This window comes from Scyliorhinus torazame, chromosome 1, assembly GCF_047496885.1.
Source record: "Scyliorhinus torazame isolate Kashiwa2021f chromosome 1, sScyTor2.1, whole genome shotgun sequence".
Taxonomy (NCBI): Eukaryota; Metazoa; Chordata; class Chondrichthyes; order Carcharhiniformes; family Scyliorhinidae; genus Scyliorhinus; species Scyliorhinus torazame.
In genome coordinates this window covers 101,074,799-101,095,559 of record NC_092707.1, presented here as the reverse complement: position 1 = coordinate 101,095,559, position 20,761 = coordinate 101,074,799, and the positions used below count along the sequence as shown (strand labels likewise).

The 20,761-nt window shown below is 54.3% G+C and overlaps 1 protein-coding gene across 1 annotated transcript in view; it reads left to right on the top strand.

The window, feature by feature from the left end:
- Positions 1 to 20,761, top strand: part of sxph (saxiphilin) — a 364,013-nt gene that overhangs the window by 241,248 nt on the left and 102,004 nt on the right. The window contains exon 5 of the mRNA XM_072498706.1: positions 9,463 to 9,625. Within this exon, the coding sequence (XP_072354807.1) occupies positions 9,463 to 9,625 (163 nt within the window). The remainder of the gene's footprint in view (positions 1 to 9,462; positions 9,626 to 20,761) is intronic.

Below are 20,761 nucleotides of genomic sequence, written 5' to 3'. Positions count from 1 at the left end.
TGTAAAGATACCCTGGAGGGCCTTGATGATGGTGGTTGCGGTCATGTCTGGGCAGGGGATGGCGAATGGGAACCAGGAGTACTCGTCAATCACGTTCAAAAAGTACGTGTTGCGTTCGGTAGAGGGGAGGGAGCCTTTGAAGTCCATGCTGAGGCGTTCAAAGGGACGGGAAGCCTTTATCAGGTGCGCCCTCTCTGGCCGATAAAAGTGCGGTTTGCCTCTGCGCAGATTTGTCAGTCCCTGGTGGCTGTCCTGACCTCCTCGATGGAGTAGGGCAGGTTGCGGGTCTTAATAAAGTGGAAAAAACGAGTGACCCCCGGGTGGCAGAGGTCCTCGTGGAGGTCTCGGAGGCGGTCCACTTGTGCGTTGGCACATGTGCCACGGGACAGGGCATCAGGAGGCTCGTTTAGCTTCCCGGGACGATACAAGATCTCGTAGTTGTAGGTGGAGAGTTCTATCCTCCTGCAAGATCTTGTCGTTTTTTTATCTTGCCACGCTGTGCATTATCAAACATGAACGCCATCGACCGTTGGTCAGTGAGGAGAGTGAACCTCCTGCCGGCCAGGTAATGCCTCCAGTGTCGCACAGCTTCTAATATGGCTTGTGCCTCTTTTTCGACCGAGGAATGACGAATTTCGGAAGCATGGAGTGTACGGGAGAAGAAGGCCACGGGTCTGCCTGCTTGGTTGAGGGTGGCGGCCAGAGCTACGTCAGACGCGTCGCTCTCGACCTGGAAGGGGAGGGACTTGTCGATGGTGCGCATCGTGGCCTTTGCAATGTCTGCTTTGATGCGGCTGAAGGCCTGGCGGGCCTCCGTCGACAGGGGGAAGGTTTTGGACTGGATTAGGGGTCGGGCTTTGTCTGCGTAGTTGGGGACCCACTGTGCGTAATAGCTGAAAAACCCGAGGCAGCGCTTCAGGGCCTTGGGGCAGTGAGGGAGGGGGAACTCCATAAGGGGGTGCATGTGTTCAGAGTCGGGGTCTATAACTCCATTTCGCACTACGTAGCCGAGAATGGCTAGATGGTCGGTGCTAAATACGCATTTATCCTTATTATACGTTAAGGTAAGGATTTTAGCGGTCTGGAAAATTTTTCGGAGGTTAGTGTCGTGGTCCTGCTGGTCATGGCCGCAGATGGTGACATTATTGAGATACGGAAACGTTGCGCGTAAACCGTACCAGTCAACCATTCGGTCCATCTCGCGCTGGAAGACCGAGACCCCGTTAGTGCCACCAAAGGGAACCCTTAAAAAATGATAGAGCCGCCCATCTGCCTCGAAGGCAGTGTCTTTGCGGTCACTAGTACGGAGGGGTAGTTGATGGTAGACGGACTTGAGATCCACCGTGGAGAAGACCTTATAATGCGCGATCCTGTTTACCAAGTCGGATATGCGGGGGAGAGGGTACGCGTCCAGCTGCGTAAACCTGTTGATTGTCTGACTGTAGTCAATGACCATCCTATGTTTCTCCACCGAGTGTGAACTGGAGGCCAGGGAGATCCTTTGGTTTACAGGGTGGGTAACAAGTGAACAGTGCCTTACCGTGCCGGGGTGTATGAAGCTCTCCGTGCTCCCAGAGTCGATCAGGCAAGACGTCTCGTGGCCGTTGATGAAGACCGTCGTCGTTGCTGATAAGAGTGTCCGAGGTCGATTTTGCTCCAGAGTCACCGAGGCCAGATGAAGTAGTTGCGGGTTTTGATCGGGCAGCGTGTAGTGGGCCGTGCTGGGGTCCTGGGGCCCCATCCAAGATGGCGTCCCCCATGGGTCGCACATGGTGGTCGGGGATGGACAAAATGGCGGCGCCCATCTGTCCCGCGTGGTGTCCGAGGAACAAGATGGCCGCGTCCGTGGGTCGCACGTGGCTCTAGGATAGGGGGGTGGTGGTGAGTGCTGGCCTCCTGGGGCCCGAAGAGAAGATTGTTGCGGCGGTCCAAAGTCGCCGCTAGAGACTGCGGCCACCGCTCGTGCCTGGCAGACCCGCACAAAATGGCCCTTCTTGCCGCACCCTTTGCAGGTGGAGGTGTGGGCCGGGCAGCGCTGGCGGGGGTGCTTCGCCTGTCTGCAGAAGAAACAGCGGGGCCCGATGGAGTTAGGGGGCCGTCTTACAGTGCAGGCCTGCGGGGACATGGGGAAAGTCTGTGGGGCTGCCGCTGCGGGGTGCCACGCTGCCCAGGGGGCCGCCGCGCGGTCGGGCACATAGGATTGCGCGTTTCTGGAGGCAACGTCCATGGACCCTGCCAGGGCCTGTGTCTCTCTAAGTCCCAGGGTGTCTTTTTCTAAGAGCCGCTGGCGGATCTCTGAGGAGTTCATACCTGCTACGAAGGCATCCCGGATTAGGAGTTCCGTGTGCTTGTTCCCCGAAACTTGCGGGCAGCCACAGTTTCTGCCCAGCACCAGTAGCGCGCGGTAGAACTCTTCCAATGATTCCCCAGGGCTTTGCCGTCTTGTTGCAAGCAGGTGACGTGCGTAGACCTGATTTACAGGGTGGATATAATGTCCTTTTAACAGTTTGATCGCTACATCGAAGTCTTCCGCCTCCTCAATGAGGATGTAGATCCCAGGGCTTACCCTTGAGTGCAGGAGATGCAGTTTCTGTTCTCCTGAGGGGGTGCCTCCGACCATCTCGAGGTAGCCTTTAAAACACGCCAGCCAGTGCTTAAATATCGCCGCCGAGTTCTCCGCATGGGGGCTGAGTTGCAGACACTCCGGCTTGATTCGGAGATCCATCTTTTCAGCTTAAGTCGTAGTCCATTAAATTGATGCACGATCAATTACTATTAAAATGAGGTACTAACATAACTGAAGGCTTTAATAGACTTGAACTGTTCCCCAGCAGCTTCGATACAGAATGAGGGCTGCTGGGACGGCCCCGGTTCTTATACCCCGCCTGTCAGGGCGGAGATACATACAAAACAGCCAGTGGTAAACTCTAGGTTTAACCAATGGTTTTCAGACTCTCGGGTACTGCAATACCTGATAATACCACACTCTCTCTCCCTGTTCCTGCTCTCTCTCCATGCTCCTGCTCTCTCTCCATGCCTCTGCACTCTCTCCATGCTCCTGCTCTCTCTCCATGCTCCTTCTTTCTCTCCATGCCCCTACTCTCTCCCCACGCTCCTGCTTTCTCTCCATGCTCCTGCTCTCTCTCCATGCTCCTTCTCTCTCTCCATGCTCCTTCTCTCTCTCCATGCCCCTACTCTCTCCCCATACTCCTGCTTTCTGTCCATGCTCCTGCTCTCTCTGCCTGCTCCTGCTCTCTCCATGCTCCTGCTCTCTCTGCTCCTGCTCTCTCCATGCTCCTGCTCTCTCTTCCTGCTCCTGCTCTCTCCATGCTCCTGCTCTCTCTCCATGCTCCAGCTCTCTATCCATGCTCCTGCTCTCTCTCCCTGTTCCTGCTCTCTCCCCATTTCTGCTCTCTCACCATGTTCTTGCCTTCACCCATTCTCCTGCTATCTCTCCCCGTGGTCCTGCTCTTCACCACCGTGCCGCTGCTCACTCCCCATGTTCCTACTTTCTCTCCACTCTCCTGCTCTCTTCATGCTCCTGCTCTCTCTCCGTGCTCCGGTTTTCTCTCCGCTCTCCTGCTCTCTTCATGCTCCTGCTCTCTGTCCCTACTCCAGCTCTCTCCCCATGCTCCAGCTCTCTCCCCGTGCTCCTCCTCTCACCGTGCTCCTGCTCTCTCCCCGTGCTCCTGTTCTCCCTGGGCTCCTGCTCTCTCTCCATGCCCCTACTCTCTCCCCGTGCCCCTGCTCTCTCTCCATGCCCCTGCTCTCTCCCCGTGCTCCTGCTCTCTCTGTGCTCCTGCTCTCTCTTGGCTCCTGCTCTCTCTGAGCTCTTGCTCTCTCTGGGCTCCTGCTCTCTCCCTGTGCTCCTGCTTTCTCCCTGTGTTCCTGCTCTCTTCCTGTGCTCCTGCTCTCTCTCCATGCCGTACTCTCTCCCCGTGCTCCTGCTCTCTCCCCGTGCTCCTGCTCTCTCTGTGCTCCTGCTCTCCCTGGCCTCCTGCTCTCTCTGAACTCCTGCTCTCTCTCGGCTCCTGCTCTCTCCCTGTGCTCCTGCTCTCTCCCTGTGCTCCTGCTCTATCCCCATGCCCCTGCTCTCTCCCTGTGATTCTGCTCTCTCTCCGTGCTCCTGCTCTCGCTCCTGCTCTCTCACCGTGCTCCTGCTCTCTCTCCGAGCTCCTGCTCTCGCTCCTGCTCTCTCTCCATGCTCATGCTCTCTCTCCATGTTCCTGCTCTCTCCCCTTGCTCCTGCTCTTGCTCCTGCTCTCTCTCCGTGCTCCTGCTCTCTCCCCTTGCTCCTGCATCTCCGCTTGCTCCTGCTCTCTCCCTTGCTCCTGTTCTCTCTGTGCTCCTGCTCTCTCTGTGCTCCTGCTCATTCTCTGTGCTCCTGCTCTCTCTGTGCTCCTGCTCTCTCCCCATGCTCCTGCTCTCTCTGTGCTCCTGCTCTCTCTGGGCTTCTGCTCTCTCTGGGCTCCTGCTCTCTCTGTGCTCCTGCTCTCTATGGGCTCCTGCTCTCTCTCCGTGCTCCTGCTCTCTCCGTGCTCCTGCTCTCTCCCCATGCTCCTGCTCTCTCCCAGTGCTCCTGCTCTCCCCCACCACCCTCCTGCTCTCTCCCCGTGCTCCTGCTGTCTCTCCCAGCTCCTGCGCTCGCTGTGCCCCTGCTCTCTCTCCATGCCCCTGCTCTCTTTCCGTGCTCCTGCTCTCTCTACGACCTCCAGCGCTCTTTCCGTGCTCCTGCTCTCTCTCCGTGCTCCTGCTCTCTCTACATGCTCCTGCTCTCTCTCCCTGTTCCTGCTCTCTTTCCCTGTTCCTGCTACCTCGCCATGCTCCTGCTCTCTCTCCATGCTCATGCTCTCTCTCCATGCTCCTGCTCTCTCCCCTTGCTCCTGCTCTCGCTCCTACTCTCTCTCCGTGACCCTGCTCTCTCCCCTTGCTCCTGCATCTCCGCTTGCTCCTGCTCTCTCCCCTTGGTCCTGTTCTCTCTGTGCTCCTGCTCATTCTCTGTGCTCCTGCTCTCTCTGTGCTCCTGCTCTCTCCCCATGCTCCTGCTCTCTCTGTGCTCCTGCTCTCTCTGTCCTCCTGCTCGCGCTCTGTGCTCCTGCTCTCTCTCCGTGCTCCTGATCTCTCTCCGTGCACCTGCTCTCTCCCCTTGCTCCTGCATCTCCGCTTGCTCCTGCTCTCTCTCCATGCTCCTTCTCTGTCTCCGTGCTCCTGCTCTCTCTCCGTACCCATGCTCTCTCTCCGTGCTCCTGCTGACTCTCCGTGCTCCTGCTCTGTCTCTGTGCTCCTGCTCTCTCTCCATGCTCCTGCTCTCACTCCGTGCCACTGCTCTCTCTCCATGCTCCTGCTCTCTCCCAGTGCTCCTGCTCTCTCCCAGTGCTTCTGCTCTCCCGCACCATTCTCCTTCTCTCTCCCCGTGCTCCTGCTGTCTCTCCCAGCTCCTGCTCTCTCTCTCTGTGCTCCTGCTCTCTCTCCCTGCTCCTGCTATCTCTCAGTGCTCCTGCTCTCTCTCCATGCTCCTTGTCTCTCTCCGTGCTCCTGCTCTCTCCGTGCTCCTGCTCTCTCACCGTGCTCCTGCTGTCTCTCCATGCTCCTGCTCTCTCCCCTTGTTCCTGCTCTCGCTCCTGCTCTCTCTCCATGCTATTGCTCTCTCCCCTTGCTCCTGCTCTCGCTCCTGCTCTCTGTCCATGCTCCTGCTCTCTCCCCTTGCTCCTGCTCTCGCTCCTGCTCTCTCTCCATGCTCCTGCTCTCTCCCCTTGCTCCTGCTCTCGCACCTGCTCTCTCTCCATGCTCCTGCTCTCTCCCCTTGCTCCTGCTCTCGTCCTGCTCTCTCTCCATGCTCCTGCTCCCTCCGCTTGCTCCTGCTCTCTCCCCCGACACTGCTCTCTCCCTGTGTTCCTGATCTCTCCCCATGCAGCTTCTCTCCCCATGCTCCTGCCATCTCCCGTGTCCCTGTTCTCTCCCTGTGTCCCTGGCCTCTCCCCGTGCTCCTGCTCTCGTTGTGCTCCTGCCAAGGATTGACAAACTCTGCAGTGAGAAATGGGCATGCACATCTCTCTAATATCTGTAGGCAAAGAGCTGTGGCTGGATTCTCCGCCGGTGGGACGCTCCGTTTTGCCGGTCGCCCGGAGGTTTCCTGACGGTGGAAACCTCATTGACCAGCCGGCGTAACGGAGCACCCCGCCAGCGTGCTGAACCAGAAATGTGGCCCGCTGGGGTGGAGAATCCAGCCCCTATTTTCTTAAACTCCTGATGGAAACACTGTTCACAGAAAACAGTGAAGAATTTTATATCGCGTTCTAAGTTAAGTGGGCGGCTCGGGAGGTCAGGGTGGTGGGCGGGGGGGTCAGGGTGGTGGGCGGCTGGGGGGGGGTCAGGGTGGTGGGCGGCTGGGGGGGTCAGGGTGGTGGGCGGCTGGGGGGGGGCAGGGTGGTGGGCTGGTGGGGAGGTCAGGGTGGGGGGCTGGTGGGGAGGTCAGGGTGGGGGGCTGGTGGGGAGGTCAGGGTGAGGGCTGGTGGGGAGGTCAGGGTGGTGGGCTGGTGGGAAGGTCAGGGTGGTGGGGAGGTCAGGGTGGGGGGTTGGTGGGGGGGGGGGTCAGGGTGGTGGGCTGGTATGGAGGTCAGGGTGGTGGGCTGGTGGGGAGGTCAGGGTGGTGGGCTGGTGGGGGGGGTCAGGGTGGTGGGCTTGTGGGGGGGTCAGGGTGGTGGGGAGGTCAGGGTGGTGGGCGGCTGGGGAGGTCAGGGTGGGGGGCTGGTGGGGCGGTCAGGGTGGGGGGCTGGTGGGGAGGTCAGGGTGGGGGCTGGTGGGGTCAGGGTGGTGGGCGGCTGGGGGGGTCAGGGTGGTGGGGAGGTCATGGCGGTGGGCGGCTGGGGAGGTCAGGGTGGTGGGGAGGTCAGGGTGGGGGTCTGGTGGGGGGGTCAAGGTGGTGGGCGGCTGGGGGGGTCAGGGTGGTGGGGAGGTCAGGGTGGTGGGGAGGTCAGGGTGGTGGGCTGGTGGGGGGGTCAAGGTGGTGGGCGGCTGGGGGGGTCAGGGTGGTGGGGAGGTCAGGGTGGTGGGGGGGTCAGGGTGGGGGGCTCGTGGGGGGGTCAAGGTGGGGGGCTGTTGGGGTTGGTCAGATTGGGGGGCTGGTGGGGGGGTCAGGGTGGGGGGCTGGTGAGGGGTCAGGGTGGTGGGCTGGTGGGGGGGTCAGGGTGGGGGGCTGGTGGGGGGGTCAGATTGGGGGGCTGGTGGGGGGGTCAGGGTGGGGGGCTGGTGGGGGGTCAGGGTGGTGGGCTGGTGGGGGGTCAGGGTGGGGGGCTGGTGGGGAGGCCAGGGTGGGGGGCTGGTGGGGGGGGGGTCAGGGTGAGGGCTGGTGGGGAGGTCAGGGTGGTGGGCTGGTGGGGAGGTCAGGGTGCGGGGCTGGTGGGGAGGTCCGGGTGGGGGGCTGGTAGGGGGGGTCAGGGTGGGGGGCTGGTGGGGGGGTCAGGGTGGGGGGCTGTTGGGGTTGGTCAGATTGGGGGGCTGGTGGGGGGGTCAGGGTGGGGGGCTGGTGAGGGGTCAGGGTGGTGGGCTGGTGGGGGGGTCAGGGTGGGGGGCTGGTGGGGGGGTCAGATTGGGGGGCTGGTGGGGGGGTCAGGGTGGGGGGCTGGTGGGGGGTCAGGGTGGTGGGCTGGTGGGGGGTCAGGGTGGGGGGCTGGTGGGGAGGCCAGGGTGGGGGGCTGGTGGGGGGGGTCAGGGTGAGGGCTGGTGGGGAGGTCAGGGTGGTGGGCTGGTGGGGAGGTCAGGGTGGGGGGCTGGTGGGGAGGTCCGGGTGGGGGGCTGGTAGGGGGGGTCAGGGTGGGGGGCTGGTGGGGGGGTCAGGGTGGGGGGCTGGTGGGGAGGTCAGGGTGGGGGGCTGGTGGGGAGGTCAGGCTGGGGGGCTGGTTGGGAGGTCAGGGTGGTGGGGAGGTCAGGGTGGGGGGCTGGTGGGGAGGTCAGGGTGGGGGGCTGGTGGGGAGGTCAGGGTGGGGGGCTGGTGGGGAGGTCAGGGTGGGTGGCTGTTAGGGGGGTCAGGGTGGGGGGCTGGTGGGGAGGTCAGGGTGGGGGGCTGGTGGGGGGCTGGTGGGGGGGTCAGGGTGGGGGGCTGGTGGGGGGGTCAGGGTGGGGGGCTGGTGGGGGGGTCAGGGTGGTGGGGAGGTCAGGGTGGTGGGGAGGTCATGGCGGTGGGCGGCTGGGGAGGTCAGGGTGGTGGGGAGGTCAGGGTGGGGGGCTGGTGGGGGGGTCAAGGTGGTGGGCGGCTGGGGGGGGGGGTCAGGGTGGTGGGGAGGTCAGGGTGGTGTGGAGGTCAGGGTGGGTGGCTGGTGGGGGGTTCAGGGTGGGGGGCTGGTGGGGAGGTCAGGGTGGGGGGCTGGTGGGGGGTTCAGGGTGGGGGGCTGGTGGGGGGTCAGGGTGGGGGGCCGTTGGGGGGGTCAGGGTGGGGGGCTGGTGGGGGGGTCAGGGTGGGGGGCTGGTGGGGGGGTCAGGGTGGGGGGCTGGTGGGGGGGTCAGGGTGGTGGGGGGGTCAGGGTGGGTGGCTGGTGGAGGGGTCAGGGTGGGGGGCTGGTGGGGGGGTCAGGGTGGTGTGAGGGTGGTTCCCTGATTAATAATCTATTGGAAAAATGTCAGTTAGTTGAAAAGATTGAGAACCACTGAATTCAATTCTCAAGACTGAGGTTGTTATGTGAATGTATCAAAGGACACAGATCAAAAGTGTATTTGTTATTTGTATAAATGAAGCTGAGGTTCAGATCATCCATGATCTGACTGAAGGGTGAAACTCCATGGCCTCCCACTAAATGGCCTCCTTTTGTTCCCATCCCATGGGATGGATGGGCAAGTAGAACATTAGACGCCCCAGAGTGCTTTGCAGCCAGTGAAGGAGTTTTGTAGTGCAGACATTTCCCAGTTCAGTGGCCCTCCATGGCAGTGCAGTCGGTTCTCTGAAGGCAACCGGTTCTATCAGGTAGCATCAGTGGACAGGCATTAACAGGCTCAAACTAATGATATATTGACCTGTGTTTCATTCATTCATTGGTCAGCATGGTGGCACAGTGGCTAGCACTGCTGCCTCACAGCACCAGTGACCCGGGTTCAATTCCGGCCTTAGGTCACTGTCTGTGTGGAGTTTGCACATTCTCCCCGTGTCTGCGTGGGTTTCCTCTGGGTGCCCCGGTTTCCTTCCACAGCCCAAAGATGTGCAGTTAGGTGGTTTGGCCGCGATCAATTGCCCCTTAGTGTCCAATGATGTGTAGGTTAGTTGGGGTTACAGGGATAGGGCAGGGGAGTGGCCCTAGGTAGGGTGCTCTTTCAGAGGGTCAGTACAGAGGCCAAATGGCCTCACTCTACACAGTAGGGATCCTATGGATTGGCCCTTTCAAAACTGACAATGAAATTGGGATTAAAATCTGTGCTCATGCATTTGTTCAAATCTTTTGTCGGTCGTTCACAGCACTTCTTTTGATTTCACAGCCACCAGTAAATTTTTCAGCGCAGCCTGTGCTCCAGGGGCGGGGATTTCCTTCCCCAACCTCTGCAGGCTCTGCAGGGGCAGGAAATCTTACAACAGAGAGAGAAATTACTTCTGTGAAACCACTGACAACGAGCCTTACTATGGTTCGGAAGGTGCACTCAGGTAGGTTATCTCTAAACTGGGGGACCTTAACTATGCTTAATCGACTGCCGCATGCATCTGAGTGAGCCTGGCACTGCAGCGCACAATTCTGAATCTTATTATGCGGCATTTGATTGTTTTCTGCCTTTACTCTCTGGATACTCTGGATACACCCTTTACTCTCAGATTCTCAAAAGATATTAGCTGTCAGTCACAGAACTTGTGCTTTCAAGTTGCAGTGCAGAGACTTGTTGAAATGCAGGCTGACACTCCAGCGCAGTAATGAGGGAATGCTGCATGGTTGGAAGTGCTGATTTTGGATGAAATGTTAAACAATGGCTCCCATTGGGTGGACGTGAAAGATTCCATGGCACTGTTTGAAGAACAGGGGAGTTCTACCTGGTGCCCTTGCCAATATTTATCATTAAATCAGCATTGCTAAATCAAATTATCCAAGTCATTTATTTCATTTTTTGTGGGACCTTGTTATAGAGAAATGAGCTGCCATGTTTCCTACATTGCAGTAGTGACGACTCTTCATAATTACTTCATTGGCTATAAAGCGCTTTGTTGTAAGAGGTACAAGAGCGTTCTTTTTATATGTTGCTGTGGACAAATTGGGTCAAAATCCTGGAACTCCCTCCCTATCAGCACTGTGGGAGTACCTACACTTCAGGGACCGCAGCAGTTCAAGAGGGCAGCTCACCACCATCTTCTGAAGGGCAATGCAGGATTGGCAATAAATAAGAACATAAGAACTAGGAGCAGGAGTAGACCATCTGGCCCCTCGAGCCTGCTCCACCATTCAATGATATCATGGCTGATCTTTTGTTGACTCAGCTCCACTTTCCGGCCCAAACACCATAACCCTTTATTCCTTTATTCTTTAAAAAAAACTATCTATCTTTATCTTGAAAACATTTAATGAAGGAGCCTCAACTGCTTCACTGGGCAAGGAATTCCATAGATTCACAACCCTTTGGGTGAAGAAGTTCCTCCTAAGATCAGTCCTAAATCAACTTCCCCTTATTTTGAGGCTATGCCCCTAGTTTTGCTTTCACCCGCCAGTGGAGACAACCTGCCTGCATCTATCCTATCTATTCCCTTCATAATTTTATATGTTTCCATAGGATCCCTCCTCATCCTTCTAAATTCCAACGAGTACTGTCCCAGTCTACTCAACCTCTCCTCGTAATCCAACCCCCTCAACTCAGAGATTAACCGAGTGAATCTCCTCTGCACACCCTCCAGCGCCAGTACGTCCTTTCTCAGGTAAGGAGACCAAAATTGAACACAATACTCCAGGTGTGGTCACTAAGGTCACTAAGAGGAGGTCACTAAGATGATTGATGCAGATAGGGCAGTAGATGTTGTCTATATGGACTTCAGTAAGGCCTTTGACAAGGTCCCTCATGGTAGACTAGTACAAAAGGTGAAGTCACACGGGATCAGGGGTGAGCTGGCAAGGTAGATACAGAACTGGCTAGGCCATAGAAAGCAGAGAGTAGCAATGGAGGGATGCTTTTCTAATTGGAGGGCTGTGACCAGTGGTGTTCCACAGGGATCAGTGCTGGGACCTTTGCTCTTTGTAGTATATATAAATGATTTGGAGGAAAATGTAACTGGTCTGATTAGTAAGCTTGCAGACGACACAAAGGTTGGTGGAATTGCGGATAGCAATGAGGACTGTCGGAGGATACAGCAGGATTTAGATTGTCTGGAGACTTGGGCGGAGAGATGGCAGATGGAGTTTAATCCGGACAAATGTGAGGTAATGCATTTTGGAAGGTCTAATGCAGGTAGGGAATATACAGTGAATGGTAGAACCCTCAAGCGTATTGAAAGTCAAAGAGATCTAGGAGTACAGGTCCACAGGTCATTGAAAGGGGCAACACAGGTGGAGAAGGTAGTCAAGAAGGCATACGGCATGCTTGCCTTCATTGGCCGGGGCATTGAGTATAAGAATTGGCAAGTCATGTTGCAGCTGTATAGAACCTTAGTTAGGCCACACTTGGAGTATAGTGTTCAATTCTGGTCGCCACACTACCAGAAGGATGTGGAGGCTTTAGAGAGGGTGCAGAAGAGATTTACCAGAATGTTGCCTGGTATGGAGGGCATTAGCTATGAGGAGCGATTGAATAAACTCGGTTTGTTCTCACTGGAACGAAGGAGGTTGAGGGGAGACCTGATAGAGGTATATAAAATTATGAGGGGCATAGACAGAGTGGATAGTCAGAGGCTTTTCCCCAGGGTAGAGGGGTCAATTACTAGGGGGCATAGGTTTAAGGTGAGAGGGGCAAGGTTTAGAGTAGATGTACGAGGCAAGTTTTTTACGCAGAGGGTAGTGGGTGCCTGGAACTCGCTACCGGAGGAGGTAGTGGAAGCAGGGACGATAGAGACATTTAAGGGGCATCTTGACAAATATATGAATAGGATGGGAATAGAAGGATACGGACCCAGGAAGTGTAGAAGATTGTAGTTTAGTCGGGCAGCATGGTCGGCACGGGCTTGGAGGGCCGAAGGGCCTGTTCCTGTGCTGTACATTTCTTTGTTCTTTGTTCTTTGTGTGGCCTCACTAACACCGTATACAATTGCAGCATAACCTCTCTAGTCTTAAATTCCATCCGTCTAGCAATGAAGGACAAAATTTCATTTGCCTTCTTACTCACCTGTTGCACCTGTAAACCAACCTTTTGCGACTCATGCACTAGGACTCCCAGGTCCCTCTGCACAGCAGCATGTTTTAATATTTTAGAATTTAAATCATAATCCCTTTTGCTGTTACTCCTACCAAAATGGATAACCTCACATTTGTCAACATTGTATTCCATCTGCCAGACCCTAGCCCATTCACTTAAACTATCCAAATCCCTCTGCAGACTTCCAGTATCCTCTGCACCTTTTGCTTCACCACTCATCATAGTGTCGTCTGCAAACTTGGACACATTGCACTTGGTCCCCAACTCCAAATCATCTCTGTAAATTGTGAACAATTGTGGACCCAGCACTGATCCCTGAGGGACACCGCTAGCTACTGATTGCCAAACAGAGAAACACCCATTAATCCCCACTCTTTGCTTTGTTATGGGCGAGGTCTTTTCAGAACCCCACAATGTATCATGGAGTTCAACCAACCTCTCCCTTTAATGGATTTGTTGCTTTTCCCAGCACACGGCTTTTTCCCTAGGTGTGGGATTACAATTATGGGCACGTGGGTTTTTAAACACAAAACAATGTTTATTCCATGAACTCAACTTAACATCTGAAATAAACATTGGATCTCTTAACACCCCTTACTTCAAAGACAACTCAGAAAATATTGCAACAGTAAATAATTCCTTAAAATGTTCCTTCAAACTTCCAAGAGACTTAACACCTTTAAACAAAATCACATCAGGTTGAAGGCTTTACTATGATGAGTTTAAATCACCCAAATGATCCAGAGGTGGTCTTTTATGGCAGACATCACAGCAAATCCAGCTCACTGCAAAACACAGACACTCACAAGCTCTTTTCAAACTGAAACTAAAAACCTGCAAATCTCTGGGAACACACAGACACACGCCAGCTCTTTTTCAAAATCTGCAAAACTAAAACTGCAAAATGGCTGACCTGACCTCAGCTCCACCCACTCTCTGACATCACTGTTTTCTTAAAGGTACATTGCTTAAAACATCCATGTCTTAAAGGTACCCTCACATGACACCTCCCCCAAAGAAAAAAAAAACCATCAACTTCAAGATGGTTTCATTTTTCACTTTTGCACCATCCACTAAGAAATGCGCACAGTAAATATACATCTTCATTGTAAGAAAACACCACACTCAAACAGGTATAATAATATAGTCCATTTTTTTTTGTTGTTCTTTCTCCAACCGAAATCCTTTTTTTAAAAATATTTTATTGAAAATTTTTGGTCAACCATCACAGTACATTGTGTATCCTTTACACGATAATATAACAGTATAAATAACAATGACCTGTTTTATAAACAAAAAATAAATAATATATAACAAAAAGTAAAACAAAATGGCAACTGCCTTGTCTCAGATAAACACTCTCCAAAAATATGATTTAATAGTCCAATATACAATTATTTATAGCAACGACCTATACATATTATACATATATATTAACAACCCTGAGAGTCCTTCTGGTTCCTCCCCCCCCCCCTCCCCCCCCTCCCCCCGGGCTGCTGCTACTACCTTCTTCTTTTCCATTCCCTCTATCTTTCTGTAAGGTATTTGACGAACGGTTGCCACCGCCTGGTGAACCCTTGAGCCGATCCCCTTAGGACAAACTTAATCCGTTCCAGCTTTATAAACCCTGCCATGTCATTTATCCAGGTCTCCACCCCCGGGGGCTTGGCTTCCTTCCACATCAACAGTATCCTGCGCCGGGCTACTAGGGATGCAAAGGCCAAAACATTGGCCTCTCTCGCCTCCTGTACTCCCGGCTCTTGTGCAACCCCAAATATAGCCAACCCCCAGCTTGGTTCGACCTGGACCCCCACTACTTTCGAAAGCACCTTTGTCACCCCCATCCAGAACCCCTGTAGTGCCGGACATGACCAGAACATGTGGGTGTGATTCGCTGGGCTTCTCGAGCATCTCGCACACCTATCCTCTACCCCAAAATATTTACTGAGCCGTGCTCCAGTCATATGCGCCCTGTGTAACACCTTAAATTGAATCAGGCTTAGCCTGGCACACGAGGACGATGAGTTTACCCTACTTAGGGCATCCGCCCACAGCCCCTCCTCAATCTCCTCCCCCAGCTCTTCTTCCCATTTCCCTTTTAGTTCATCTACCATAATCTCCCCCTCGTCCCTCATTTCCCTATATATATCTGACACCTTACCGTCCCCCACCCATGTCTTTGAGATCACTCTGTCCTGCACCTCATGCGTCGGGAGCTGCGGGAATTCCCTCACCTGTTGCCTCGCAAAAGCCCTCAGTTGCATATACCGGAATGCATTCCCTTGGGGCAACCCATATTTCTCGGTCAGCGCTCCCAGACTCGCGAACTTCCCATCCACAAACAGATCTTTCAGTTGCGTTACTCCTGCTCTTTGCCATATTCCAAATCCCCCATCCATTCTCCCCGGGGCAAACCTATGGTTATTTCTTATCGGGAACCCCACCAAGGCTCCCGTCTTTCCCCTATGTCGTCTCCACTGTCCCCAAATTTTCAAAGTCGCCACCACCACCGGGCTTGTGGTGTATTTCTTCGGTGAGAACGGCAATGGGGCCATCACCATAGCTTGTAGGCTAGTCCCCCTACAGGACGCCCTCTCCAATCTCTTCCATGCCGCTCCCTCCTCTTCTCCCATCCACTTACTCACCATTGAGATATTGGCGGCCCAGTAGTACTCACTTAGGCTCGGTAATGCCAGCCCCCCGCTATCCCTACTACGCTGTAAGAATCCCTTCCTCACTCTCGGGGTCTTCCCGGCCCACACAAAACTCATGATACTCTTTTCGATCCTTTTGAAGAAAGCCTTCGTGATCACCACCGGGAGGCACTGAAACACAAAGAGGAATCTCGGGAGGACTACCATTTTAACCGCCTGCACCCTCCCTGCCAGTGACAGGGACACCATGTCCCATCTCTTGAAGTCCTCCTCCATTTGTTCCACCAATCGCGTTAAATTTAACCTATGCAATGTACCCCAATTCTTGGCTATCTGGATCCCCAAGTAACGAAAGTCCCTTGTTACCTTCCTCAGCGGAAAGTCCTCTATTTCTCTTCTCTGCTCCCCTGGATGCACCACAAACAACTCACTTTTCCCCATGTTCAGTTTATATCCTGAGAATTCTCCAAACTCCCGAAGTGTCCGCATTATCTCTGGCATCCCCTCCGCCGGGTCCGCTACATATAACAACAAATCATCCGCATATAGAGATACCCGGTGTTCTTCTCCTCCTCTAAGTACTCCCCTCCACTTCTTGGAACCCCTCAATGCTATTGCCAGGGGCTCAATCGCCAGTGCAAACAATAATGGGGACAGAGGGCATCCCTGCCTTGTCCCTCTATGGAGCCGAAAGTATGCAGATCCCCGTCCATTCGTGACCACACTCGCCATCGGGGCCCTATACAACAGCTGCACCCATCCAACATACTCATCTCCAAAACCAAATCTCCTCAGCACCTCCCACAGATAATCCCACTCCACTCTATCAAATGCTTTCTCGGCATCCATCGCCACCACTATCTCCGCTTCCCCCTCTGGTGGGGGCATCATCATTACCCCTAGCAGCCTCCGTATATTCGTATTCAGCTGTCTCCCCTTCACAAACCCAGTTTGGTCCTCATGGACCACCCTCGGGACACAATCCTCTATCCTCATTGCCATTACCTTGGCCAGAATCTTAGCATCTACATTTAGGAGGGAAATAGGTCTATAGGACCCGCATTGCAGCGGGTCCTTTTCCTCCTTTAGGAGAAGCGATATCGTTGCCTCTGACATAGTCGGGGGCAGCTGTCCCCTTTCCCTTGCCTCATTAAAGGTCCTCATCAGTAGCGGGGCGAGCAAGTCCACATATTTCCTGTAAAATTCAACTGGGAATCCATCCGGTCCCGGAGCCTTCCCCGCCTGCATGCTCCTAATTCCTTTCACTACTTCCTCTATTTCAATCTGTGCTCCCAGTCCCATCCTTTCCTGCTCCTCCACCTTGGGAAATTCCAGCCAGTCCAGAAAGCCCATCATTCTCTCCCTCCCATCCGGGGGTTGAGCTTCGTATAATTTTTTATAAAATGCCTTGAACACTCCATTCACTCTCTCCGCTCCCCGCTCCATCTCTCCTTCCTCATCCCTCACTCCCCCTATTTCCCTCGCTGCTCCCCTTTTCCTCAATTGGTGGGCCAGCAACCTGCTCGCTTTCTCCCCATATTCGTACTGTACACCCTGTGCCTTCCTCCACTGTGCCTCTGCAGTACCCGTTGTCAGCAAGTCAAATTCTACGTGTAGCCTTTGCCTTTCCCTGTACAGTCCCTCCTCCGGTGCCTCCGCATATTGCCTGTCCACCCTCAGAAGTTCTTGCAGCAACCGCTCCCGTTCCCTACTCTCCTGCTTTCCTTTATGTGCCCTTATTGATATCAGCTCCCCTCTAACCACTGCCTTCAGCGCTTCCCAGACCACTCCCACCTGGACCTCCCCATTATCATTGAGTTCCAAGTACTTTTCAATGCACCCCCTCACCCTTAGACACCCCCCTCATCTGTCATTAGTCCCATGTCCATTCTCCAGGGTGGGCGCCCTCCTGTTTCCTCCCCTATCTCCAAGTCCACCCAATGTGGAGCGTGATCCGAAATGGCTATAGCCGTATACTCCGTTCCCCTCACCTTCGGGATCAACGCCCTTCCCAAAACAAAAAAGTCTATTCGCGAATAGACTTTGTGGACATAGGAGAAAAACGAAAACTCCTTACTCCTAGGTCTGCTAAATCTCCACGGGTCTACTCCTCCCATCTTCTCCATAAAATCTTTAAGCACCTTGGCTGCTGCCGGCCTCCTTCCAGTCCTGGACCTCGACCTGTCCAGCCCTGGTTCCAACACCGTATTGAAATCTCCCCCATTACCAACTTTCCCACCTCTAGGTCCGGGATGCGTCCTAGCATACGCCTCATAAAATTGGCATCATCCCAGTTCGGGGCATATACGTTTACCAAAACCACCGTCTCCCCCTGTAGTTTGCCACTCACCATCACGTATCTGCCCCCGCTATCCGCCACTATAGTCTTTGCCTCGAACATTACCCGCTTCCCCACTAATATAGCCACCCCCCTGTTTTTCGCATCTAGCCCCGAATGGAACACCTGCCCCACCCAACCTTTGCGTAGTCTCACCTGGTCTATCAGTTTCAAGTGCGTTTCCTGTAACATAACCACGTCTGCCTTAAGTTTCTTAAGGTGTGCGAGTACCCGTGCCCTCTTTATCGGCCCGTTCAGCCCTCTCACGTTCCACGTGATCAGCCGGGTTGGGGAGCTTTTTACACCCCCCCTTGTCGATTAGCCATCCCCTTTTTCCAGCTCCTCACCCGGTTCCCACGCAGCTGTGTCCCCCCTAGGCAGTGCCCCCCCCGCCCATCCTCTTCCATACCAGCTCCCCCCTCTCCCCAGCAGCAGCAGCCCAGTAATTCCCCCCTCCCACACCTCCCCCCGCTAGATCCCCCACTAGCGTAGTTACACCCCCCATGTTGCTCCCAGAAGTCAGCAAACTCTGGCCGACCTCGGCTTCCCCCCGTGACCTCGGCTCGCACCGTGCGACGCCCCCTCCTTCCTGCTTCCCTATTCCCGCCATGATTATCATAGTGCAGGAGCCGAGCCCGCGCTCCCCCCTTGGCCCCGCCCCCAATGGCCAACGCCGCATCACCTCCACCTCCCCTCCTCCCCCATCACCACCTGTGGGAGAGAGAAAAGTTACCACATCGCAGGATTAGTACATAAAACCCCTCTTTCCCCCCCTTTTTACCCCCCTCTTCGCCCCCCATACTCGCCCCACCACTTTGTTTCAAACGTTCTTTTTTTAATAACCCGCTCATTCCAATTTCTCTTCAACAATAAATGTCCACGCCTCATCCGCCGTCTCAAAGTAGTGGTGCCTCCCTTGATATGTGACCCACAGTCTTGCCGGTTGCAGCATTCCGAATTTTATCTTCTTTTTGTGAAGCACCACCTTGGCCCGATTAAAGCTCGCCCTCCTTCTCGCCACCTCCGCACTCCAGTCTTGGTATACGCGGATCACCGCGTTCTCCCACTTACTGCTCCGGGTTTTCTTTGCCCATCTAAGGACCATCTCTTTGTCCTTAAAACGGAGGAATCTCACCACTATGGCTCTAGGAATTTCTCCTGCTCTCGGTCCTCGCGCCATCACTCGGTATGCTCCCTCCACCTCCAGCGGACCCGCCGGGGCCTCCGCTCCCATTAACGAGTGCAGCATCGTGCTCACATATGCCCCGACGTCCGCTCCCTCCGGACCTTCAGGAAGACCAAGAATCCTTAGGTTGTTCCTCCTCGCGTTGTTCTCCAGCGCCTCCAGCCTTTCCACACATCGTTTATGGTGTGCCTCGTGCATCTCTGTCTTCACCACCAGGCCCTGTATGTCGTCCTCATTCTCGGCTGCCTTTGCCTTCACGACCCGAAGCTCCCGCTCCTGGGTCTTTTGCTCCTCCTTTAGCCCTTCGATCGCCTGTAATATCGGGGCCAACAGCTCCTTCTTCATTTCCTTTTTGAGTTCTTCCACGCAGCGTTTCAAAAACTCGTGTTGTTCAGGGCCCCATATTAAACTGCCACCTTCCGACGCCATCTTGGTTTTTGCTTGCCTTCCGTGCCGCTGCTCTAAAGGATCCACCGCAATCCGGCCACCTTCCTCTCCTTTTTTCATCCGTATCCAGGGGGGATTCCCTTCTGGTTCACCGCACAGTACTTTTAGCCATTAAAATTGCCGTTGGGGCTCTTATTAAGAGGTCAAAAGTCCGTTCCACCAGGAGCTGCCTAAACGTGAGACTCAGCTGGTCATCGCCGCACCCGGAAGCCAACCGAAATCCTTCTTGATTGACAGTCTCTTTGAACAAGAAGGTCTCTGCACGGTCCATCCATTCCTCTACGCCTCGGCATTTCTCTTTAAAATTTGATAATTTAGTTCAATCTGACCACAGAGTCCCTTGCAATTCTCCAATACAGGAACATTGGTTACCACAGCTTTCAGGCAGTCAAATGCCTGTTGAACGTCCGCTGTCCATTGAAATGTTTTAGGTTTCTTTAGCAAGTCCATCAGTGGAGTAATCACGCCACAAAACTTTTGCACAGCTGTTCGATCAAATCTACTCATAGTAAGAAATCGCATTATTTCCCTTTGTCTTGAGTATATCGGAAACTCCGCAAGGAAAGTGATTCGGGCTTCTCCAAATTCACTTTCGGCGAGGTTCATCACCAAACCCGCCATCTGAAGTCGCTCGAAGAACTCCATTCGATGTTTTAAATGTTTTTTCCATGTCTGGAGGTTGTAAATGAAATAGATTGTCCCACTTTCTCTATGCAATCCTTCAATGGTGGGACAGGATAAGAGTCCGTTCTTGTAACTGCATTCACCTTTGAGGTAATGCATTTTGGAAGGTCTAATGCAGGTAGGGAATATACAGTGAATGGTAGAACCCTCAAGAGTATTGAAAGTCAGAGAGATCTAGGTGTACAGGTCCACAGGTCACTGAAAGGGGCAACACAGATGGAGAAGGTACTCAAGAAGGCATATGGCATGCTTGCCTTCATTGGCCGGGACATTGAGTATAAGAATTGGTCATGTTGCAGCTGTATGCAGCTGTATAGAATCAGAGGGCAGCACGGTAGCATTGTGGATAGCACAATTGCTTCACAGCTCTCGGGTCCCAGGTTCGATTCCGGCTTGGGTTACTGTCTGTGCGGAGTCTGTACATCATCCCTGTGTGTGCGTGGGTTTCCTCCGGGTGCTCCGGTTTCCTCCCACAGTCCAAAGATGTGCAGGTTAGGTGGATTGGCCATGATAAATTGCTCTTAGTGTCCAAAATTGCCCTTAGTGTTGGGTGGGGTTACTGGGTTATGGGGATAGGGTGGAGGTGTTGACCGTGGGTGGGGTGCTCTTTCCAAGAGCCAGTGCAGACTCGATGGGCCGAATGGCCTCCTTCTGCACTGTAAATTCTATGATCATCAACCTTAGTTAGGCCACACTTGGAGTATAGTGTTCAATTCTGGTCGCCACACTACCAGAAGGATGTGGAGGCTTTAGAGAGGGTGCAGAAGAGATTTACCAGAATGTTGCCTGGTATGCAGGGCATTAGCTATGAGGAGCGGTTGAATAAACTCGGTTTGTTGTCACTGGAACGACGGAGATTGAGGGGCGACCTGATAGAGGTCTACAAAATTATGAGGGGCATAGACAGAGTGGATAGTCAGAGGCTTTTCCCCAGGGTAGAGGGGTCAATTACTAGGGGGCATAAGTTTAAGGTGCGAGGGGCAAGGTTTAGAGTAGGTGTACGAGGCAAGTTTTTTACACAGAGGGTAGTGGGTGCCTGGAACGCGCTGCCGGAGGAGGTGGTGGAAGCAGGGACAATAGTGACATTTAAGGGGCATCTTGACAAATACATGAATAGGATGGGAATAGAGGGATACGGTCCCAGGAAGT